This window comes from Schistocerca gregaria, chromosome 6 (assembly GCF_023897955.1).
Source record: "Schistocerca gregaria isolate iqSchGreg1 chromosome 6, iqSchGreg1.2, whole genome shotgun sequence".
NCBI lineage: Eukaryota > Metazoa > Arthropoda > Insecta > Orthoptera > Acrididae > Schistocerca > Schistocerca gregaria.
The window spans coordinates 125,888,718-125,905,130 of NC_064925.1; the positions used below are offsets into that span (position 1 = coordinate 125,888,718).

Here is a 16,413-nt window from a genome sequence, read left to right on the forward strand (position 1 = left end):
TCTGTCAGGTACGTGTTCACTACCCTTTCAAAAAATACGTGGAAGTAGTTTACGAAGTAGTATCTACAACGTTTTTTTCGTATAGGAATCTAGAAATTGTTCCCATGTTTTATGGCGACATAGCGTGTTTCCTGTCAGTATCGATAGTTCTAGGTCAATATTTTTTTAATGAAAACGGTTACAGCTGGAAAACTGCAACGTTTGTATGAAAACTGAAGAGGAAAGCAAGTTACCACGAAGCAAAAATTAGTAATCTTGTGCATCACAGACTGAGAGGACGTAGCTAACCTGAAAAATTGACAGGACATACGCGAAACATATCAGTGGCTTTACTCTCTACAAGGATTCTCAGTGTAGGTGATATACTCACATAGCAAACTGGGTAAAATTGTATTGCTGATAGTGTGTGAACAGTGTATTTTATAGTATACCAAACTGTCCAAATTAAATGTATGGAATAACCAGCTCTGGGCAAATCGAACTTTGAGATGAGTTTTATGACTTCTTGCCAATGACGTCGCCTCAAAAGGAATAGTGTTCTTCTAAGGATTACAACGATCTTGATGCTTGAACTTCTTTCAGACTATTACGAGAGGAAAAGTAAACAATAGTAAGAATACAATAATTCGTTCAGTAATTAAATTTTGCGTCCTTCGCCTAAAGTTTCAGGCACTTATTTCATTGGAATCCCAGACAGATGACTAAAATGAGGAATTCAACAAACGAGAATTTTGTCTAGGACTTCTTTCGTGGATGAATTACACTCCCATCGGGTTCATCAAACGAACATTAATTTTTCCTTTTCAGATGAAATATTTTTGTAATTCTTACATCTTAAGTGCCCACAGGTGGATTCGTTTCGCTGATTCACTGTTCTGATTCTAGTGAAATCGAAAATCGTGCAGTCAGGCAATTCTAGAATGATTTCTGAAAATTTAGTTGCAGTTATTTATATTTAAGGACAGCTGTAAATCGTTGCACCTATTGCTGATAATCAGCAAGTATTTCAGTATTTCATAACAGTTTTCTACGTGACTTTCGTGTACCCAATTCATCGTCCACGAACATCATGAAATAACTGCAGAAGTCCACCGGCGACACTTTCTGTGGACAACCGAGTGGTCAGAGAACAAACATTCAGTACTGCTAACTCTACCCGATAAATCGTTTATGTGTAATGATAATAATTGAGGAACTATTTCGATTCCTTGGGGTACACCCTGCATTGGTTCTTGTGGAAAACTTGTCGAGTGTAACATATTGGGCTCGACTTATCAACTACTCAGCGACTTTTTCTGCGAAAATACCCCGTATTATCGTATATTGGGCAGTAGCTGACGATGCGCTACGTGGAGACTGTTTGTTCCCGTTTACCTGTAACTATGAACTGCGAGAAATTATGTGTGAATAAGCAAGATTTTTTTTCATACGACCATTTTATTTTCTGAATTTGTGCTGTTCGTCTGAGATAATTTAATTTTCCTATAGAAATGTTTGGGCTCAGACTATGCGCAAGGATCTGCAACAGGCGTCAGCGGTATTGGTCTCTATTTCCGTATTTTTGTAAAGAAGAGTAACTTGTCTTGCGTCAGTCTGTTCGTAACAACACGTGATTATAAGTGTCAAGTGTCTGTGGCATCATCAAAGTGGACAAACATGCATTTGTTCAGATTTTCAGTTGTTCATGAAATTTGTTTTACTTTCGTGGTCAAATGGATTAACGTTAGTTCTGACAGCAAGTAGGATTTAACCTGCTTACGTACCTGTAAGAAAGAGTTCCTGGAGAGCGTGAAGATTTTACCCACCCTGATACTGAGGGGCTGTGACGCCTGTTGCATGAAGATGAGTAGGGCACTGCAGAAACGACTGTCGGCGGTTGGCCAGCCGCAGCTGAAGCCAGAGTCCAGCAGACGCTCGCTCTGGTAACAAAAACAGAGCACGCTTAGCAGTCGCGTAATCTTGCTTGCGAGATTTCCATGATCAGATATTTTGTACAAAATAATTGCTTATAACAACAAAGTAAACACACATGAATATTCAGTTTAGGTAAGCTACATTTTGTTACAGATTGTTAATAATGATGAAACTCGAAGATACATTCATTCAATAATTAAAGAGACAAATTGGTGTGGGGAAAAACTTTTAGTAGGGCAAGTTTGGTACTTTTATAGCTTTAAGTTGGCATCACTGGGATGAGCCGTGATCAGCTGCTGTAACAACATTGTTTTGTTTATAACCTCAAAAATATATTTCAAGATGCCGAGTCCGCTTGAAACGTCCACATTAGTTGAAAAACGTTCCGTTATTCGGTTTTTTACTTGCTGAAGGCGAGAAACCAGTGAATATATACCGCAGAATGTATGAAGTTCATGGTGAAGGTTCTATGAGACGTCAAAATTTTTACAAGTTGGTGGAGCAGTTCAAAAATGGCCGCGACTCAGTGACTGACGTACAGCGTTATGGCCGAACAGTTGCAGTTTCAACTCCCCCACTTGAAAGTCGACTGGATAACGTTATTCGTGCCGACCGCCGTGTGACTGTGGAAATGATAATCATACAATGTAGGCTTTCATGGCCGGTGTTGTCTTCAGTTAAAACTTCCGGGCTGACAGGCCGTGGTCGATATATAAAATTTCCCCCTACCGTTTCGTCTCCATCTTTTGAGGTCGTCCGGCTGCTGACTGTGGAAATGATAGTTGATAAGGTTCAAGTTAGTACTGGCAGAGTTCATAACATTATCTGTAACCAGCTGAAGTATCGCAAAACTTGTGCAAGATGGGCCCCAAAGGAGTTGACGTGGCTACACAAGGAAACAAGGTTGAGAGTGTGCACAGAGCTAAAGGAACGTTGTGAAAGAGTACGTGACCATTTTCGCAGCAAAATTTTAACTTGTGATGAAATTTGGCTTCACTACTATGAGCCAGAATCAAAAAGACAAAGCATGGAGTGGAAGCACACCAAATCACCTGTCAAGAAAAAATAAACAACCCAAGCACCAGCAGGAAAAGTCATGTTGACGGTGTTTTGGGATGCTGAAGATCCAGTTTTTTTTGTGATTATCTCGAAGAGCAGTGTCCAATGAACAGCCAGTACTTCTCGTATTTGCTTTTAAACTAGATGAAGCCAGCCATGAAAGAGACGTTGTGGATCTCAGTGGAGAGGTGTGGTTCACCAGCAAGAATGCACATCCTCATATTGCCCGACTAACCCGTGAAACAATCGACAAAATGGGCTGTGAAGTACTACTTCATCCTCCTTACAGTCGTCATTTAGCAACTAGCGATTTCCATTTGTTTTGTGCACTGAAGGAGGTGTAACTTGGAAAGAGGTTCCAGGATAACGAGGACGTGAGAAAGTTTGTGGGAAACTGGTTGAAACATGAAGATAGAGTTCTTTGCAGCCGGAATAAAAAAGCTTGTAGACTGTTGGAATGAGTGCATAAACGATCAGCGAGATAATGTTGATAAGTAAAAAAAGTATTGTTTTGTAAAAATAAACGCTTTTTTCTCCAGACCAATTTGTCTCTTTATTTACTGAATGAGCCTCGTATAATACGATTTACAATTTCCGCCTATTTGATAAATCGGTACGTTGGAGGATGTAATGGCTCCATGAGATTCTTTTTCGTATTGAACTCGGGTATAAAACACAGAGATACATTTATTAGCTGAAAATTTATTCTGTACGTATCCTGCGTATGGAATCCCATTATATCATTGTGATTATTATGCATATATCGAATGGAAAGACTACTGGCAAATCCTACTTTACTGGATCTATAGCCCTACATGTTTCTCCGTTGCAAATTTTCACCTATTCAGGCACTATGATAAAAAATTCCGCTTTCTCATACTGCTCACTGTAAGCAGTTGTTTTCCCTGCGCTTTTACTAAGTGAATGACTAGGAACGTGAAGGTGCGCTAAACATTTTACCTGTAGGTAAAATTTCCAACGATGTTAAGCCTTTCATGTTCAGTTTCTTCTTCATTCAACTTATAAATAACAGACTGTAACTTTCTGTTTCATTATTGCAAATAGAGTTTGGAAGACCGAGAACAAAAGTAACAGTGGATGAAAATAAATTTCCCTCTCCATCTTCCCATGTAGCTCCGAAAATCACGTGTTTCAGGCAATGTATGTCCTTGAAGGTTCCGCACTGCCTACCAGTCGCTGACCATTATTGGAGAGTAACTGTCGACTATGACGCAATATAACGTTTTTTCAGTGCCTCCAGTAAGTTTTCTCAATTCTCTCAGCTTTTTAATAAGGTCAACGGAACGCTATGGACGTAGGTCTACTGTAATAATTTAATTACGTAATACTCTCAGTTTTATGTCTCCGTTATCAATGTTTCTATTGTTTGTATAAGTTGTTTCAAAAATACGAATTTAACAGAAAAGCGTGGACGGAGGCAAAAATAAGACTGCTACTTTCGCCCCTGTCACTCAGAAAATAGTACTAGAAACTCAGATCCCCGGTTTTTCCTCATTAGCATCAGTAAATGACGTGTAACACTCAACAAAACAGTTATTTACTTAGTTATTTTATTACAGGAAATTATACCACGAGCGCGAGTTAGGACGACGGTAAGAGGACTAACGGTTACATCTGCGTATCAAATTTCGGCAGATGATGTTAAAAATTATAACGTAAGCGTCAGAGAAGCAGCAAAGAAACGTGTGTGTATGTCATGTGACTTTGCATGGGTACAATTAGAAGGAAAATAAGTGTGTGACCGCTGGCTGCACAGTGATGCCTCATGTTGGGTATAGAAGGGTAAAACGCCGTGTTACCAGATGAAGAAGAAAAAATAATAGCAGAATATGTATTTAATACATCGGCGATATTTTACGGACTTTGTCCTAAGGATATCTTTAAATTAGCCCACGAACTGGCAACAGTAAACAGTATTCCAATTCCATCGACGTGGTTAGATAACCAAGGTACTGGTCCCAACTAGTTTTCAGCATTCATCAAGAGGAATCCGCAGTTGACTATTCGGTCGCGTCAAGCCACAAGTCTCGCTCGAGCAAACGAGTTATAATCCAACAAATGTGAATGCTTTTCACGACAACCCGGCTAAGATTATTGATAGATAGAAATTCAGGCCCGTGAACGTCGGGAATATGGTCACGCCAGGTATCAGCACTCTCTAGAGGCCAAACAGGACTGTCGTTAAACAGACAAATAAAGCAGGTGGGAGACACCACTTCGGCAGAAAGGGCTATTGCTATTGCTATTAATGCTCAGGGAGGCAGTACTCCCCCTCTCTTTCTATTCGCTCGCTTAAGGTAACATGACCATTTTGTTTGAGATGGTTCTATTGGTCCCATTGGAGCAGGAAATGAGAGTGGCTGGTGTTCTTGTACCAGTTTGCAAAATTTGCCAAACCAACTTCTGAGGACAGACGTTTGCTTCTTCCTGTCGTCTCATATATTCATCAGAAGCCTGAATTTTTGGAAAAGCAAGAAGATTGTTATGTTGTCATTCCCACAACACTGTATGCACAGGATCCAGCCTCTAGACCGTTCAGTTAATGGTCCATTTATAAGCATGGTAAATGCTTTTGCCGAGAGCTGGATCACGAATCATCCAGGAAAAGATCATGTGAATTTACGACATTCTTTCAATTGTAAGAAAAGCACTTCTACTTGCTGTAACACCCAAAAATGTTGCAGCAGGCTTTAACTGCAGAGGCACAGTGCTATTCAATAGGAGTGTGCTCAGTGAAACCGATTTTACGCCAGCTCCTATCATTGATCGCCCAGCACCACAAGGTTGTGATCATGAAAAGCACACTATGTCCTTGGCAGAGCCATTAGCGGTTTTCAGTGGGCCATACCTGTGAGCATACCTAAAGTTGATCCAGCAGCAAGAAGCGAGGAATCACTTCCAGGTGCCCTAGCCTGCGAAGCGGGGCGTAGTGGTTTACAGTCATCTCCTTCAGTTCGCCTAGTCCATTCCCAAAAGAGGTCAGAGCAAAACACAAGAAAAGGGTGGAAGAGGAGAAAGCCTGCAATTTTGAACGATACTCCAGAGAAATTGGCTTTGGAAGAAGAGCTAAGAGCCCGTTCGCAAAGAAAGTCAAGAAGAAGCTAAATTTAAGAAGCAGCACGCCAAGAACACAACAGTAGGAAAAGCCTAAAGAAGCATCATTGGAAGATCAAGATAGCTACTGCCTTGTATGTCCAGAACTTTACCGCCACAGTCATCCCAAAGACAAATGTATGTAGTATTGGGAATCTATGGGTTGGCAACATGTTGCTTGTACAAAAGGGGAGGATATGTAAGTGGGTCACAACTCCGAATCTGAATAGGACTTAAGATATGCATTAATCGTCTGTTTAATTGACCCACCAATATTTGATCACAATCCCTAGATTCATTCAGTATTACTAACAGAAATTTCAGTTAATTTGATAATTGCAAATATAACTGAAGTTTTATGTTTTTTCACCGTTTATCGATTTTTGTTTAATATTTTTAATGTCAATTTACATTAAGTTACTATATAAATCATTTGGGTGATAAAATGAAGTTTTACGTGTTATGTTATTTTTTACCCTACCACTGTTACTAACGTCCCTAGTAACAGGGACAAATTTTATTTATTTAAATTATTTAATTTTATGGAAACTAAATTTATTTGTGTTTGGAAAGCTCCACAGAACTCGCACAGTACACGTTGTTAGTTTGTTTTGTACATTACTTGAATTTCGGCGATGTCTTTTTTCTGATGTTTAATACACACATTCCATAGAAGGCTGAGCTCTGCACCGCCCGTTCATTCATTTTCTGTCGCCCTCCTGCTGAACATGCTGGGTCGGTAGAAGCTAATATTTTTCCTGCCATAATTGTTAACACAGCACTTTCAAATCAGCCTTACTAAAGATTGAACTTATGTGACCTCGCACTCGAGGGTTTCGTTGTGAGCTGCTATCGGGCTACACAAGTAACCGAGTGACTGTGCCTCTGGTTGCGCCTACCTGTAATGCCTCCGCTCAGCTATCGATAACGTACGCTGATGGGGATGTTAAAACTTGAGTGACCTGTAGACATGAGTCTGGAAACTGGTGCAGAAGTGGGAAGTATATGGTAATTATCTGCCAAAAAAGGAATTTAGAAAAATACAAGAAAGAGTTACAGAACCTTTACAGCCCATAGCAAGAATAAGAGATTTTTTACTCGTACGAGGAAATATAAAAATGTAGCAAATGAAGCAGGTTAAACGGAATACAGACATCTAAAAACAAAATTTACAGAACATGCAACGTGGCTAAGGAGGAATGGCTAGAGGCCACATACAATGCTGTAGAAGCATGAGTAACTAGCGGAAAGATATATGATACCTACACGAAAATGAAAGGGATCTTTGGGAAAAAGTGAAGCAACTGTGTGACTAACAAGAGTTGTAATAGCAAGCCAGAACTACACAAAGAAGGTGAAACAAATGCATAAAACGGCTGTACAATGCTAATTAACTCGAAGGCAGTACTTTATAAGGGGCGACAAGCGATTGAGCCACGTAAGCACCGGCATGTAGGCAAGGTGTTAATTTGGAAACCTTTTGATCGCCCCTTATAGAAAGGGAAGAGGAAGTACGTGAAGATGTAATGGGAGACATGATACTGTGATGAGAATTTAACAGGCCAATGTTGAAACAATGTTCCTGGAGTAAATAACTTTCCTTCAGAATTATTGAGATACGTGGGTGAGCTAGCCAGAAGAAAAAGTGCTACAGCTGACGTGCATGATGTAGGAGATAGGCCCAAGAATGCTGAAGATTCGATAGAGTAACTCATGAAGATGTAATTAGTGAAAAATATTACTGTACGTCGCAATGACTAAGAGAAGGGCTCGGTTGATAGGAAGGTGTGAAGGAATTTTCCGCTTCGTTGTGGAGTGAAGAGATGAGATCGAAATTGTACAGAAATAGCAAGGGATGAATAATGTAAGCAGGTTAAAATGGATTAAGTCTGCAGTAGTTATTTGGAGCTGGAGAGGCTTGCGCAAGGTAAAATGGCATGGAGGGATGCATAAAACCTTTGTTCAGAATGAAGACTACAACAAAAGCAAGAACAACAAAAACAACAACAGTTTCGTTGCAATATGTCTGTAAACTTGTATTCTTACGCCACGGTACGATGAACAAGTCCTCTGTCTGATGGCATACTCCAAGGTATTGTGACACTTAAACCTTGGAATTTATGTCGCATATATAAACGTGCGCTAGCTTCGAACTGTTATGTCTGTGATTTTGGTGCTCTCTGGTTTCCAGAAACGAATTGGATACCTTGTTAACAAAAGGAGGCCGGGTTACCAATGGAAGTGCTTCAAATTTGCAGATTCTTATTCATTAACGCGTATAAACTTATCATAAAGAATAGAAACTTACATGGTCCGTCAGTGATTGTCCGAAGAGGCAGAAGAGAGCAGTCTGCGCCATGTAGATCGGGCAAGCGAGGAGTCTTTTCATCACGGCTGGTCCCTTCCAACCTCCTTGGAACAGCTGCAACAACACATTCCGAATCACAAGCAGAAACCGTCCCTTTGATAAACAGTTTAAGTTCTAATTCAGGGTTTTCCGCTGAGTTACACGTTGTATCAGAGTATCACAGGTTCCTAGGCGTTGTAGCGGGGGCTTAGTAGATAAAGTTTCGGTTCAAAATATTTGATCAGGCCAACACCCGCATCTGAGGAATATGCAGTGTGATTATAATTAAAGCAAATTTTCAGAATGCTGTAAAAATACCGCTGGTCAAAATGACGTCAAATTGCAACAGAATATTATCGGAGGAGGAGGATAACGTATGGCAGAAGAATAAAAATAGTCTAAAAATTGATCAATAGATGGCGAAGTATGTGTCAGAATACGTAAATGGAAACACCTGTCATGTGCACGACCCACTGAAGTTGGTATAAAAACGCCGGCTACTCTGCTTTTACTCCTTTCGTTTCTGCGATGTTCTGCTTGTAAAGCTGGATGATACGAATGATTACCATGCACACGTCGCTCTGCAGAAATACCAGTTCCGGACACCGAAGGGTTTGAAAAAAGGCGTGGGTCTGGAGAGAATGATTCGAAAATTCGAAAAGACTGGTTCTTTTGGTGTACAACCTAGTGGAGGGAGGAAACGAACTGATTCGACGTCCGTGGAAGCAGTGACCACAGCAATGCAGGAGGAGACGAGTGGTGGTGTGCTAACGTGTAGTGCACGGAGAATTGTATGTCATTTGTAGTCGACCACTATTAAATTATGATGCTTACAGAGTCATCTATTGATACATTTTGAAACTATTTATTTTTCTATTGCCATACATTTTCTCCCTTCTCCGATAATATTCCGTTGCAATGTGACGTTTTTCTGACGGGTGAAGTTATTTCTACAGCGGTTTGAAAGTTTAACTGTAATTATAATCATCCTGTATTAATATAATAAAAAATCGGAGTCAGTTGCCAGTAATTTATATTTATTACACGACACTAGTTTGGAAACCGAAAGCTTCATATTCATGTGACACCAAATGATCATGGAAACATGAATGTGTCACGGTAGAGTCAGTCAGTCATGTGGTGCGGTGGCGGGGGGCAGGGGGGAGGGGGTTGAAGGAGAGATTGATACTCACGTCAAACAAATGCATGGAAGCGTGAAGTCAGTAACCGCGGCGCCCTCTTCAACAGATCGGCATGTCTCTGTGTCGTCACTGGTGCTCACTCCAGTGCGAGTACTGGGTGAGCGCCCTGTGTATCGAGTGGAAACCATTTCGGACGTTGAAAGTCAGCCGAAAGAAATGAGCCACTTTAGGAAATTGGCTACAACAACACAAAAATTTTGCAAGTCATTTCGCCGGATACACCTAAACGTAAGTCCTTAGGCCTCAGAACGCTAGGGGTGTACAAAGAAGTGAGTAGATGGGGACAGTTTGATGTTGGATAGACTAATCGTACTGTCGAACGGCGCCGTAAAGAATACGAGAGGTGTTTCCGTCTGTGGTGTCCTGAGAAATCCGATGTGTCAGATCATGCTTTGGAAAACGGACAACACATTGCATTCGGCATGATAGAACCCCACTTAAGCACTGAGCGTCCAGGTAACTATAGAATATGTCAATGTAAAGCATATATAGACAGAAAAAAATTGTTAAATTACAATTCTTTTCAAGAAATTACTCGTTTTTCTCAAACGGAGCTAATGAAATCGTTTGTTGATAACATGGGTCGACAAAATTTGAGCTTTTTGAAGTTAACAGAGGCTCTTTCTTTCTTTTTTTCATATATTCTTAGATAACTTTTCCATCGCCCACATTCGTGAGTCATCATATCAATAATGTTTCCAGTTACTGGAGTCAATGTAAGACCTAAATGAAATATATTTTATCAACCTAAAATGTACGTGAGGCAGATTTTCGACTATGCTGAGGAAAGTCTCCTTCAGTGTTCCTGGTAGCTTATTCCCAGTTTAGCGATGTCCTGATCGAAACGCTCGCCGTGTTCGTCGTTGACTGTGCCGTGATTCTCAGATCATAAATGAAGATGGGACTCCAACACCTGTATTTTCAACGAAATTTTACACCCCATGACCCTCTATTTGTCAATCAACTCCCTATCTAGTTCTCTGTAATGTGCAGGCCTGTAGTTTCCTACAAAATCTGTGACAACATTTTTTGAAAGTGAACAGTGCAGTTGATTGTTACATGTTTAACAGGCTTTCAAACTGTGAATCTTTCGTTCGTTATCTAATTTCAGAGCCAACTAATGTTCCCTCTTTTAGGTTCGCTTTATTGATTTTTGAGAACTTGTTTTAGGAACAGAAATGCACTCTCTTCATTATCCATTGATTTCATAAAATTCTTAATCAAACCTAGCTTGATGTAAAGGAGGCAGATAGGTTTTGTCAGTACTTACAAGCAGTTGATGAATAACGTTTGCCTGTCCTGAACTGGATGACTCTCTTTTTGGCCAGCTTTTCTCAGTATAACGATTGTTTCTACCTCTGCTATATAACATGCAGAAGAAGTAGCAAAATTTTGGATACACAGGTTGTATTCTAAATACAGTAGCTATGACTTCGAAATATGCACATGTCTGCCGTGGTCGTCATATTGCGTACCGGACAGCAAGAGATACAAGTTCAGATAAGGGGTGATTTATTATCTTTGGTACGAAAAAAGCATGTTCTCTGAGAACTTTTTTCTCAGGATTTGTTACAGATATCAATTTCAAACTTGGTCAAAATGTTCACTGATGTTTACTCTACAAACTACAATTTCATCGACCAGAAATGTCGAAGAGCAAAGGCGGAAATGCCGTCGGAATGAAACTAAATTTCGATGTAGACCACGCGCGGTATGTCACAGTTCAGCCGGAGTTGTATCTCGCTTAAGTTTTTTGGACCATAGGAAACAAAATGGCGGCCATTTGAAAAAAATAGGGCTTTTTTCATCGATTTTTCGACATCGTCGGCCAAGTAAAAATATTTGTAATTGATGGATCGGAATAACAGTGCCGCAACTCCTAGACAATTTAGTTAGCTTCGTCGGAAACAAAGAATCATGCCAATCGTTTCAGTAGATTTGAAGTTAAAATAACACGCGATACAAATTCATTTAAAGAAAACGCGTTTGAAATTTTTACTGCACATCAATCCTATATTATGCAGCTTACTTTTAATCTGCTACTCCGGGTCCATAAGCTAGCCCTTCCTCTTCCTCATAGAGGGCGTTCTGCTTGGTCTGGGCCATCCTGCGCTGCTCCAGAGCCGCTCGTAGGGCCGGTGACAAGCGGTTTTCGGCCGCTTGAATCCGGTGGTCGTCCGAATGCTTGGCGAACTGTGTCGAATAGAATCCCAGGGTGACTTCCATCGTTGTCATGGTCTTCAGAATTGCTGAGTAGCCTTCGTTGAAGCTGCTCACTGCTAGGAAAGTCGCAATCTCCACAGTCTTCACACCAGAATGCAAATGGTTGGGGGCTAGCTTCCGAACACACGCGTTCAAACTTTCATTTGAATTTTGTGTGTTTCCTCCCAAGCACCGATACAATAACTCGTCCTCCGAAAGGGCCTCGTAGATCGGATGAATCACTTTTTGAACTTATTTGGAGAGCGGCTGGTCGTTTTGAAATTCGTCCAGATGTCCGGTAGCCTCTGCAATGCGCCACTTGCACCAACTACTTTCCCCAGCTGGACAATTCTGGTGTTGTAGGTGGTCATCCGTGGAACACTTGTGGAAATACGTTGCCCAAATTGCCTTCTGCATCAGTTTCACCGAATTCGAAGGCCGTCGGATTGCCAAGCCGTAGTCGTCTTAAGCTTCTTGATCACTTTGTCAGTTTTAGTCATGGCCAAGCACATAGAATAATTTTTCGCGGCTATAAAGTAGAAATTCCCGAAAAAAACTGGTGCGTAAGAAATTCCGATTTCAGGCAGGTGCATTTTTTTTGTTCAACCGCGAATAACAAACATTTTCGTTCCGTATTAGGTAAAACCGTTTCAGGGGTGGAGTCTAAACACTCTTATGGATCCAAAAATGCAATTAAAAATCGATTTTTTGAACCAAAAGATAGTAAGACTCCCCTTAACTTTCCTTCATACCAACTGCGTGAGCTATAGGAAAGAACGGAAACTTATTTCCATTTTGTGGTAAGATTTCATTCAAGCTGTCAGTGACCAACCGCCAGTCTTCAGATTTATGTGCAGGACCCTGTGACTCCACCACCGAATCAAGAGTTACATTCATCTCTAGTAACTTTTTCCACAAAATGTTGGTAAATATATTAGTGTATTTCACTAATGTTATCAATATTCCAAAATCTTCAGTCATATTTTTGACGTTAGGTGGAGATGGTGTGGGAAGGCTTGATCCATGAAACACTTGCCGAATTTGTGATTCTAGAGATGATATTGAACAGTATGTTTGGACTTTGAAGTAATCGAACTAATACCTCAAGCATAAGAGCCTTCTGTTACATGGTACTTAGATTCCCGCTATATGTTAGAAAGTCAGGAAACTTGTAATTAGCCACTTACTAATGCTATGCGCTCGACACAACAGATTTCCGGAACCCCATACTTATTCTGTTCTGTATTATTGTCAAAATAACACTCGTAACCTGTTTTAATCCTAGGATTCAAATTTCGCCTTGTGGGGCGGCGTGTGGAATTTATTTTTTATTAAATGTTATGTCTTTGCCAAGGGTGCACCATATGTGGGGCGGCGGGTGAAAATTAATGTATATTAAATGTTTTGTAATGTCATGTAGAAAAGAAGCATTTCCCGGCACATGCACCATATGTGGGGCGGCGGGTGGAATTATTGTGATTAAAATGTTCCTATGATTTATTTAATGCTCTTGTTTGCCGTTCTCAACACTGGCTCTCTAACTACAATATTGGCAACCAGAAAGTGATTAACAAAACGTGAAGCCTGTAATTAGAATTCCTAGTGCCCACTTCATCTGAAAAATACACTTATAGCTACAGCTTATAGCTCTGAGGAATTAGGAGATTGTCTGGGATTCATAATGAAAAACGATTCACTCTAAAAGGTTCACTATATTCTGAAAGTCACAGACCAAAAGAATCCACACAATCCAACTACCAGAGCAGTTCAGAGTCTAATGCGCTGATGCAACTATAACTGTTCCAATTAAATGTTTAAGTGAATGCTCACCATAATTTGATGATAATGCTCATCAAACGCCACGCTAAATAATGGTAGACTGTCTGTCACGCAGCGGCACGTGAAAATACGACATACGCGAACTGAAGATAGATCATCAAAGTCATCCCAGTATTAACACTTCACTCGAAAATGATTTTTTGGCTACGCGTATCCCAAGTAACTTATTACGGCATCCGAGGCTGTTTATAGGAATGATACCGACGCGACGCGACTCCCGGCACAGGTGGTGTGCTAATCAGCGCCTGGAGAGAACTGGGGCCTTTTTTTCTCGCGCAGCGTTCTTATATATAAAGCCGCGGTGTGGACGGCTAAGGGAACACCTGATTAATTCCGCTGTCCCAACTAGCCGCTGAGCTAGTGACGCACCACTTTAAGTTATCCAATAAATCATTGCTTCCTTTGCTGACGGCCAATGAAGCTCTCAATTTAAATGTGCAATCAGCACACAGGTAAGTAATCATAATAATAGTCTGACGTGGCTAAGTCCAATATTTTGGCCTAGAGAATTAATTTAATTACACTACACGCAGTAGACGAGATTTGAACTTGCCTTTTGGACATACGCTATCGCTGTAGTTTTATAGTTATTCAGTTAAAACTTCTCACATATTTATGATTGTAGCGTATCTCCCTTCTACTTAAATTTAAACATCCTAGCTTTATTTATTCACCTACTTAATCTATCTTGCTTCCTTAATTTTTAAGACAAAAACCAGAAAATTATGAATTTCAACTAAAATCTTAACTTTTGAGGTCCAGAATACTGTTCAACTAAATTATTATGCAAAAGGAATCTAAACATAAATTTTTAAGTTTCTAGCTCTTTTCTGTTGCGCCAATGATTTTTACAGAAAAACGTCCAGATTTCGAAAGTGGTTAAAGTTATTGAACTGCTATTCAACACATACTGATTTAGTATTACTCCTGACATGCTAGAAACGTTTCAGGTTATTTGTTTGATTTTAAAGTATTGCCCAACATTTATGACGTCAGAGCTAGTTACAGCAAACTGGTGGCACACAATGGAAAGACTGATGTGAATTTCATACGGCGTGAGTAGGCTGCTTCCCTACAGCCTCTACTTTTTTAAAGTGAATTTTCTACTTACATAAGAAGAATTGTTTTTATCATTTAACATTTGCGGGACGTTTTCCTGCTTCCAAAACACAATGCTTAAGAAAATACACTATTGCCTAACACTACACTTGTCAGTTCACACCTGAGGAGCACACTGCATTATCTTATTTCATTAAATAAAGCTTTTTTCCTCTGGCACTAAGCAGGTCAGTTCCTATCTGTAACAGATCTGCTTCCTTATTTGTAGGTCGAAAAACTTTAACCTGGGCGGCAATGTGGGGAAAAGTTAGTTGTTGAACATTGTTATCATTACTGAACTCACAGATAGCTTAAACAAAATGTGCCAGTTGTTGGCCGAATTAAAGAAAATTATATCCTCTTAATCACTGCTTTAACACCTTAATTAATTTGAAAACCTTTTTTTTTTAACCGTTAGAAAAAATTTATGGGTGATGAAACGTTTCTGGGTTCACATTGGACACGTCAGATTCAAATATCCAAGAATCAACTGAAACTCTGTATTTAACATTTTAACTGTTGACCAGTGTAATTTTTTGCCATATAGAACTCTCGTGTATTAACGTTGGTGGAAACTGAATAGTATACAAGGAATTACGTGAATCATTCCGAAAATCGAATGAAAAGTTTAGTCCTAGGGCCTATCACCCGAGTACAGTCAACTACACTGACCTTTAAAATGTTTCAGAGTCCCAAACCCGGCCACGCATGGTAAGCTAAAGGCTACAACTGGAGGAGGAATTTACTGTGAGTATACGGAACAACGCTGACTGAAAGTAAACTTTTTGTAAAATCAGAGTGCCCCTTATACAAATTATTACAATTAATATATAAAAAAATATTGAAATAGTTGACTGTAAATCTTTTTGTACCACTGCATGCTCCTTATGACGCTGATAAATATGATTCCTAACCTCATTAGAATATTTTCATAGTAAATATCAAATTAATCAATTTACATAAATGCATCAACAAACATGCAAACTGAATAGATCAAGAGGCATGTAAATTTTATAAACTAGCGTGACAAATTAGACCAAACAGTTTGTCCTTGTTCGAAAATTTCTCTAGAAACCACAGTAGAGTCATAAAATGTCATCGTAATTATCACAGATATTGCACTTTTATTTAACCATTGTATAACCATAAGTGATGCATTCACGGGGTATTTGCTGTCACTGATTATCTCGTGTTGCCGTGTTACATTGTCCCTGGAGACAAAAATGGTCAGAATTAGTTGTTGTACATGACAATTTTCATGTAATTAGTCTCTGTAGACAAGTTCCCATTACACGTCGAAGTTATCCAGTGGCTCTGCTATGGTACTTCCCCCTTCAAAAGTTGGTTGTAGCTACTCATTCTTTTCTCACATAACTATATATTTTCATCAAACAATCTCCTTTCTCAGTATCACTCAATTAGGGATCGTGAAGACGAAAGATTAGAATAGTTACGTCCTGCACAGGGACGTTTAAGCAAATCATTCTTCCCACGCTACACGCGTAAATGGAACAGAGAAAAGTCATAATAACTGATACCAATGAAAGTAACCTCAGCTACGCACATCACAGTGTTTAGCAGAGTACAGATGTAAATATTTAAGGCGGTGTATCCTTTGGCACTCTGACGCGCATAACT

General features: G+C 39.8%; 1 protein-coding gene across 1 annotated transcript in view; it reads right to left on the reverse strand.

The window, feature by feature from the left end:
- Nucleotides 1-16,413, reverse strand: part of LOC126278756 (odorant receptor coreceptor-like) — a 53,808-nt gene that overhangs the window by 236 nt on the left and 37,159 nt on the right. Inside the window, exons 5-6 of the mRNA XM_049979033.1 lie at nt 8,396-8,509; nt 1,764-1,919 (exon numbers count right to left, since the gene is read on the reverse strand). Of these exons, the coding sequence (XP_049834990.1) occupies nt 1,764-1,919; nt 8,396-8,509 (270 nt within the window). The remainder of the gene's footprint in view (nt 1-1,763; nt 1,920-8,395; nt 8,510-16,413) is intronic.